This window comes from Centropristis striata, chromosome 19 (assembly GCF_030273125.1).
Source record: "Centropristis striata isolate RG_2023a ecotype Rhode Island chromosome 19, C.striata_1.0, whole genome shotgun sequence".
NCBI lineage: Eukaryota > Metazoa > Chordata > Actinopteri > Perciformes > Serranidae > Centropristis > Centropristis striata.
In genome coordinates this window covers 18,612,695-18,621,046 of record NC_081535.1, presented here as the reverse complement: position 1 = coordinate 18,621,046, position 8,352 = coordinate 18,612,695, and the positions used below count along the sequence as shown (strand labels likewise).

The 8,352-nt window shown below is 36.6% G+C and overlaps 1 protein-coding gene across 1 annotated transcript; it reads left to right on the top strand.

Annotated features, from left to right (window-relative positions):
• The first annotated feature begins 496 nt into the window (after positions 1–496).
• gsdf (gonadal somatic cell derived factor) lies at positions 497–4,482 on the top strand. The gene is made up of 5 exons (XM_059358502.1): positions 497–758; positions 1,862–2,019; positions 2,103–2,195; positions 2,285–2,415; positions 2,949–4,482. The coding sequence occupies exons 1-5, from the start codon at positions 646–648 to the stop codon at positions 3,090–3,092; spliced, it is 639 nt and encodes a 212-aa protein (XP_059214485.1). The 5' UTR covers positions 497–645; the 3' UTR covers positions 3,093–4,482.
• Positions 4,483–8,352: the final 3,870 nt, after the last annotated feature.

Genomic DNA, 8,352 nt, shown 5'->3' with positions numbered 1-8,352 from the left:
CTGAATGGCCAATGAGCCTTGGTTGAGGAACCTCAGGCCTTAAAAGTTATTATTAATATCTTTAAATCAATTCCAAAATTGATTGTTAGTCAATGAAGATAAGCTAAAATGGGAGTAATATGTGATTTGAACAACCTTTAAGCTGCATGAAGGGCGCCAGAAGAGGAAAACTGTATAATAGAAAGGAAGAAATTGAGTAAAAAAATTGCATTAAGTTTGGTTGGCTGATAGTGGGCTTATAGTCTATTACATTACATTATTTTGTTACGTGCAAACATAATGCAGGACATAAAGTGCTATGATTATATACCATTCTTTTTTCTTTCTTTTTTTTAGCCTCCTTCCCGCCTTCTCATTCCTGTCTGTCCTGTCTCTCTTTCTCTCCTGGTTCATCCTCTGAGCACTCTTTCACACACAACAGTGGACAAGACAACAATGTTGGGTATCTCAAGGCCACGCTGGGGTAAAAGAAGATAAAAAGCCAGGTTCCCAGGCACTGACAAACAATACCTTGTGCAGCATCACTGTCTGGTCACTCCTATCTCTCCTCCAACCAGACACACAGAACCAACCACAGCCTTAGTCCACCTCGAATCTGACTCTGAAAACAGTTAATCTATAGATTGACCATCCACCTCATGCACCATGTCTTTTTCGTTTATTGGCATGATGCTGCTTCTGGGCTCTTCAGTGGCGATTGCATTTGTCCTGCAGCCATTCAAGGAAGAACCTGCAGCCTCTCCTGTTTCCTATCACAGGTCAGTATCAAACTTTGCGTACACTGTAAAAAAAAAGACTTGTGTTTTTACGGTAAAAAACCGGCAGCTGTGGTTGCCAGAACTTTATCGTAATAAATACGGTGCAACTTTTTGTAACATTACGGTATAATGATATTAGCACTGTTGATTTCACGTTTAAGATTGCCATTTTATTCCATATTTTACCGTATAAATAAAAAGTTTTTCCATCAAAAGAAACTTTGTTCTGCCATATAATTGACAAGAGAATACTTTATAAATGCTGCATAAATTAAAGATTTTACCATTAAATATTACAGTTTATTTCTGTTGGAGATATGGTGTTTAGTACATTTAACAGAGAGAAAACATTTTTTTTACAAAAAATGAATGCAAAAATGATGGTTTGTACATCATATTTTTTGCTACAAACACGGTGCCAGTGCATTTTACAGTGGAGTAATGTATTTAAAAAATAAATAAAAATGTATAAAATAATGTTTTGGCTGATAAATACATTTACGGTGTTTCATTGTTACTGAAACTGAATTAACCCGTTTATCATTTTACGGTCTTTTACTGTCATGGTTTAGCAGTTTTTCACCGTAAAATCTACAGATATTTTTTGCAGTGTACCTATGCAATGTTCTTCTTAGTAGTGGTGTGGTTTGCATGCAGGGAAAATTTAAAACAATTGTCCAATAATAATGCAATATCTTTTTAAGTCACAGAGGTTAGTTTATTTAAAAATAGCCTCAGTGCTCTGGACTTGTCTATCCAATTACATATCACTACATGTCTGCGTGCTGAATCAAGGTCACTTTGACCATCCAGTTTTTAAACTGTTGTGTAGACATGTAACACACTGTTCTGTTTAAGCTTCGGCAATGTCATCAATCACTCTTGCACATAAGATTCCTCTAACTTGGCTTAGCCAAACGCTTCCACGGTTCATTGAGTGTATTCATAGAGCGAGTCCAGCATGTGCAGCTACTAACAAACGCACTTTTTTTGTTTAAATTAGAGTCTTAACACAATATTTTTGTGAGATGTCTGGGATTCCTGTGTGTTTCAGTTTAATAATTTTCAATGTTGAAGTAACCTGACTGATAATTGATCTTCAGGTGCCAGGCTGCGTCATTGCAGGCCATCAGGAAGGATCTCCTCGAGGCTCTCAACTTGCAGGTTGAGCCACAGCTGCCTGCTGGAAGCCTGGACGCTATCAGGGAGCAATGGAGGAACACCTTCAGCTCCCTCACTCACAGAGCCAAGGACACTGCAGGTGAGTGAAATCCAGAATTTATTAAAAGATCATAAATTTGTTAACCAAAATGTCTAACCTAAGTTCTACTTTTCTCGTTGCAGTTCCAGTGGCCTCTGGATACTTTGCGTCACCTGATGTTGCAAACAGTGCCAGCCTGAAGTGCTGCTCCATAGCCTCTGAGGTCTTCATGAAAGGTATGCAACAATCTGTATCCATAATTGTGTGCATGCATTTAGAAATATCATATTGCATTTACTTTAATATGCATTCTCCTTTTTGTCAGATCTGGGATGGGACAACTGGGTGATCCATCCTGCCAGCCTCACTATCGTTCAGTGTTCACCCTGCATCCCTGCAGCTAACACACTGCAATGTCCATCATCCCATACCAATGTGCAGGGTGCTGACTCACAGGTAGATTTCTTAAAAGACTTTCAAGACATGTACACTTTAATAGCATTTTTTCCCTCCTATGCCTTTATCAGCTCTCCATCACTGTGTTGGAATGTTAGTGCCTTAGAGCAGCAAACAGCACGTAGTTTACCTTGGCATGTTCTGGAGGAGAACCAGCTGCCAATAGATAAGCCTTTCTCCTTCTGCCAACACAAATGTACAAATGTACCAAATACAAGTCAGGACACTCCCCAAACCTCGCCAATCAGAAATGAATGCAGTTTGGCAGCAGGTGTGTGCTACATTTATTATGCTCTACTTGTTATTGGCATGGTTTTTATTTCATTAATCTATATTTTTCTTTCTTTACTGTGTATGTTAAACCTTCATTATATGCAACAAATGTTCTATTTTGCAGCCAACTTTTACTTCATCAGGCTGTCTTCACTTACGTTTGGTTAAATAAAATGAACTTTATACTTTGGAAGAGAAAAGAAGAAGACTTAAACACAAGTAATTTTTTTCCACACCGTCCTCTCTTTGTTCCTCTCCAGGTGCCATGCTGTCATCCCACCTCCCAGGAAATGGTTCCCGTCCTCTACGTGGATGAGTTCAGCACCCTCGTAATTTCCTCTGTGCAGCTGACCCGCAGCTGCGGCTGTGGGTCGGGCAATCTCCAGCAGCCCGGCACAGAGTAAAGTTTGCTTCATATTCCTGAGTATGTGAGCCACCTGTTGCAGCCACAAACACATCTAAATACAGAAAAGGTAGATAATTCATTTATATGCCAGTGTATCTTAACTCTCCATACTTATCTTAGATCCTGACTGTGTGTATTCAACACTGAGCATGGGAACCAAAGCAAAGTCTCAGTTTTGCATTCCTGTTTCTCCTTTCTAACCAGAATGTGCCAGCACAGATGTGTTCAGTCAGCCAAACAGAAAACTTATCAATTATTATTTTAATGGTAAAACTGATGGTGGTTTATCTTAACCACACATTATTGATCTCAAATTAAAATATACAATTTAATGCAATTGTGTTTATTATTAAACCAAACAACTTAGATTTTGCAGGACAATAAAAATGCATTTCTAGTGAACACTCTTTTGCAACAAGAGCTGGATGTGAAAGGCCAGAGTACATAGTGCTATTTAAAGCTACTAACTGTTACTAAGTGTTCCCTCCAAAAATGTGACACTGTGCAGTGCCAAATCTTTGCACATGCTAGTTGGCTCCTCTCTCATCTGTCAAATGGGCAAGTTATCAAATTATATAAATGAATGTGTGTGTGTGTGTGTGTGTGTGTGTGTGTGTGTGTGAATGTGGAAAAAAATCTACAACTCACTATAAATTAGATTGTGTATGTGCTTGCCATTTTTTTCAAAACATTTATGCAGGGAGAGAATGTGTTCACTTCCTGAACCTAAAGTTTTTTTCCCTGAGTATGAACGTCTGTGCTGTGCTTTTCCACAAAAGTCCATTTTTATGTTTCAATTGGTGGAAAAATAAACTGTAACTTTAATTTAAAAGAATTTTTTTGGGGGGATAAACCATTACTACAACAAGGTGTAAAAAAAATAACCAATAAATAAAATCTTACTACTTTCTCTTGACATGCTTTGTTATATTGCATTTTACACTAAAGGGATTTATTTAAAGTCACATAGACAATATAACCCCTATGAAATTGTGTCTTATTGTGATTAAAAACTTTTACCTATTTAAACTTTTAAAACTTTTCAGTATATTCTTTTTATTTTTTTTCTGTAAGGACCTGAATGAATACAAAACACTTTGTTTATTTACATAATGTGTGCTTTTATTTGCATATGAGTTTGTATTTTTCTTTTTTCATAATTAAAGTTTTTGTTTTGTCATTATAGTATATGCCAACACTGACGTTACAAAGTTACCTCACCTTTCACTTTTTGAAGTATTTTTCACTTCAACTAAATCAATATATTTAGATTAAATGCTAAATATTTGACACAGTTTTTTTACAAATGTACTTACTTACTCTAATCCTTTGTACTGATTTCCTGATTTCTTGCTCACAATTTATATGAATAAAATGAATGAAATCAACAGTTTTTCTCTGGCAGCATTTATTTATTATTATTTTCTTATTGTTTCCTTGTGCCAGCCTTTCATGATTTCATCCCTTCCACACAGTTGCATGTCTAGTCTAGAGGGAGGAAAATAAGAGAGGAAGAAATGTTGGCACTGTCCTCCAGGAAACCAGATGCTGGTCAGGGGTAGAGCAACAACTTGCGCACTTCTTCACCGTTTCCAGCTGCACTGCATGCATTTGAACTTTAACTCAAGGTTGTCAAATTATGCGTGCAATATATTGATCCTGGACTACAGTGAATAAACTACATGAGGACAGCAGTAACTAGGGGGCAGTTGCACAACATTGGCAGCAGTTTGATGTTTTATTGATACGGGAGACGATGTCAGGATATTTCACAGTGTGGGTGTCTTTTTGCGTACTTTCCTCCTTTCTGCTGGCTGTAGGGGCAGTAGAATGCTCAGAGAAGGAAACGTTGGTGAAACCGATCCCCAACACGGTGACACAGTTAACGGACTGTTTGATAGAGTGCACCGGGATGACGTACATCAAGAAATTGCAACTTCAGGACAATCATAATATACGGCTTACAGATTCCACTGAAGGTAAGGGGCATCTAAGTCACATTTCCTGCTGTAAATATGATACCTGAACCAGGGCCGGTTTTAGGCAGGCGTATATGAAGGGGCTGTCAGAAATGGGAAGGGGGCATCATGTGTACACATCATGCTCCAGCACTTTTTTTCTGTGCTTAAATAGTAACGATGCTTTCTTCACTGAAAGGGGTCTATGTGTCCAACCCCAACCTGGAGAAGTGGATTGCACTTTGTTAGGCCTCTGTCCAACTTGGGTGTCTAAAATGGTGATTTGAGGGGGCAAGACATTTATTTAAGGGGGCTCAGCCCCCCCTTGCCCCTGCGTAGAGCCGGCCTCGACCTGAAATAAAAGTGGAGACAGATATCAGTTCAGTCCATCACTGATTTATGGCTTCTCTTCCTAGGAGACCTTGGGGAATATTGTTGGTCTACAGAGCTCAAGTGCACCATCGGAGAGACCTTCCGGCACGCCTATGTGGTGTTGCCTGTGGACATATCTGCAGTTGGACACGACCGGCTGGAGGTCAAAGCCACTGTCCCCGCTGCCACCACACTGCTCGCACACAACAGCTCGACAACGATCGCAGACAGCTGTGGCCTCCGATATGACGTAACGCCGCACTTCAGCACAGAGAAGACGGGGACGTCATTCTGCGTGCAGGTACTCACCCTGGAAGACGTGCTGGGGGACAAAGTCCTTAAATGTCCTCCCTTTCTGGTCACCTTTTGGCAGAGGAAACCAACTCATTCCAACCAAGAAGGTGGCGGATAAAAGTACTAATATCACACTGTAAAAATAATCTGCGTTGAAAATGTAAGTTAATATAATCAGAAAAATAGTAATTGTGAAGTAATAAAAGAAAAAAAGAACTCAGTGCATAAAAGTGACTACACGTGCCTTAATGTGTAAACAGGATTTTACTGTTAGTTAATGAGTTTATTCACTATGTATTTATCTGCTGCTTATTCTCATAATTGTTTGGTTATCAAAGCTTCAGAAAATGGTGAAAAACAACCCAAAATGACACCTTAACGCGCCTTCAATTCACATCAAAATAATGAGTCAAAAGCAGAAAAGCTTTTGTGAAGCTTGAACCGTAATAAGTACTTAAAAATGTAATGAGATTGTTAACCAGTTAAATTTCTGAATATTTTTTCAGATCGATTTTAATAATCTGTAACAAATTATCTCCTTTTATATTTTTAAATATAAAGTAAAGGTACCTCAAATTTGTGTTCAGTATGGTAGTTGGAGTAAATATATTTAGTTACATTCCACCACTTTATAATATATGACAATCAATGACCATCGGTATATTGGTTGTTTGATATGATTTTTACAATACTTAGAACCTCATCTGAATGTATGCTTTGCTTGTATAATAACCATATAAAAGTGTGTAAGTAAAATTGTTACTCTGTAGCTGTTTTCCAGAGTTCAAATGTCCTTTTTAAGTTTTTCTTTGTGATCAGATTCTTTATTACTTTAAGTACAGTCGTTTTTTTAGATTATTAGGGTGGATTTTATGCACCATTAATACACATATCTAATTATTAACACACCAACCTAATAATTTGCAGGGCATTGTGAAATGATAAAGTATATACTCTATCCGTTGGTAGCGAACAGTAGTTCAAATGGTTTTCCGTTTGTAGAACCAGAAGAAATTTTCTGTCCTTAGGTCTGATTTATGGTACTTAACATTTAGTTTCTTGTTTAAGGTTCTCTTTTAGGCTCAGTGCAGCATGTATATATGAGATGTCAATGGTTATAACAATATTAAATCATTTTTATTTTACTTTTGCAGTCACATGTGTGTTGTGTTTTGTATTTGGAGATAAGATACAGTACTGTATGTGAGCTAGTGTATTATGCAAGTATGTGCTGGTCTTATTGTATAATGTACATACATTTACCATTACACCATTTCACCTGCTCTTGGTTGTGTGGTCATAATAAGAAAATAAAGAAATAATAACCATGAAAATGAACTTTATTTATTTATTTACATTGGAACCTTAGTAAAATGGCTAAAATAAAACAATATAAAATGATTTAATTTAAGTAATTTAATTTTAAGAAGTGCCTTAACCAAAATAAGTTAAATTCAGGCCATAAACCCTGTGAAAGATGTGTTTTTAAGGGTAATTTAGAAGAAGCCTGCCTGTTTTTTTCTATTCTATTCTAATCACATAGTGTGCCACCTACTGGTTATTATTGGAACTTGTAAAAGTATCAGACGACAATCCTGCACACCATCATTTGTTACAAGTGTGTGTGTGTGTGTGTGTGTGTGTGTGTGTGTGTGTGTGTGTGTGTGTGTGTGTGTTGTTACTTCTTATTAATTATTTTCCCAAATAATACCAAATATTATTCATTAAATATATATTTCATTTTCTGTATGCTATATGCAAGGTATTTTTTATTTTCCTTTTCTTTTTACAGTTGTGTATGATTGTGTCAACATCAGCAATGTTGATTTTGATGCATTTTAACAACAACAAAAACTCCTACTTGTTACCTAAGAGGACTTCAGTCCTGATTATAACTACCAAATATTTATTCATTTTTTGAATTTTAACCCTTTAAGCGCATGTTTGTTTACATAACGGTACTGTGGTTTTTCTAATGTATATTTCAAACCATTGTATATATACTAAGTGCATGGGGGAAGTTTATTTATTTATTTATTTATATCCCAACATGGGATATGTCAATGATTGCCATCAATATTGATTCTGATGCAATTCACAACAACAATCACAACAACAACAATGTGCACTTGCAAATGTCCTCTTTCTAAAATTGCTATAAAAATATATTAACATTATTTTCTACTTCCACTCAGTTAAAATCTTTTAACCAACTTCAGTCCTGATCATAAAAAACAAACATTCATTAATTTACTATTTAAATGCTGGGTTGTGTTATAAAAATTTGTATTATATGGGGGGGCAAAAACATTGAATTGGCATTGCATCAAACATTGCAGTTCTCCACGATATAGCAGGAAAATAGCCTCAAACACAAGAAAATGGCTCAATCTGGTGGAAAGTTGTAAAAACTACAATTTTGAAGCCAGCGCTCTAGCTTGAACACCTAATATAAAATAATGCATGATTTTATGCTGTGAGATTTTTTAAAATGTTTTTAATGAGGACATTTTTATATTTTGGCTACACAGTTTATTAGAAGAAGAAGAAGATCAATTTATTAATCCCACAATGGGGAAATTCAACCTCTGCATTTAACCCGTCCTTCCTTTTTACACACAAGTGAACACACCA

Bases quoted from the DNA above. Each gene is read 5' to 3' on its own strand.
- gsdf (XM_059358502.1), top strand. From the start codon at position 646: ATGTCTTTTTCGTTTATTGGCATGATGCTGCTTCTGGGCTCTTCAGTG. The intron at 759-1,861 runs GTCAGTATCAAA...ATTGATCTTCAG, and splicing joins TCTCCTGTTTCCTATCACAG to GTGCCAGGCTGCGTCATTGC. The intron at 2,416-2,948 runs GTAGATTTCTTA...GTTCCTCTCCAG, and splicing joins TGCAGGGTGCTGACTCACAG to GTGCCATGCTGTCATCCCAC.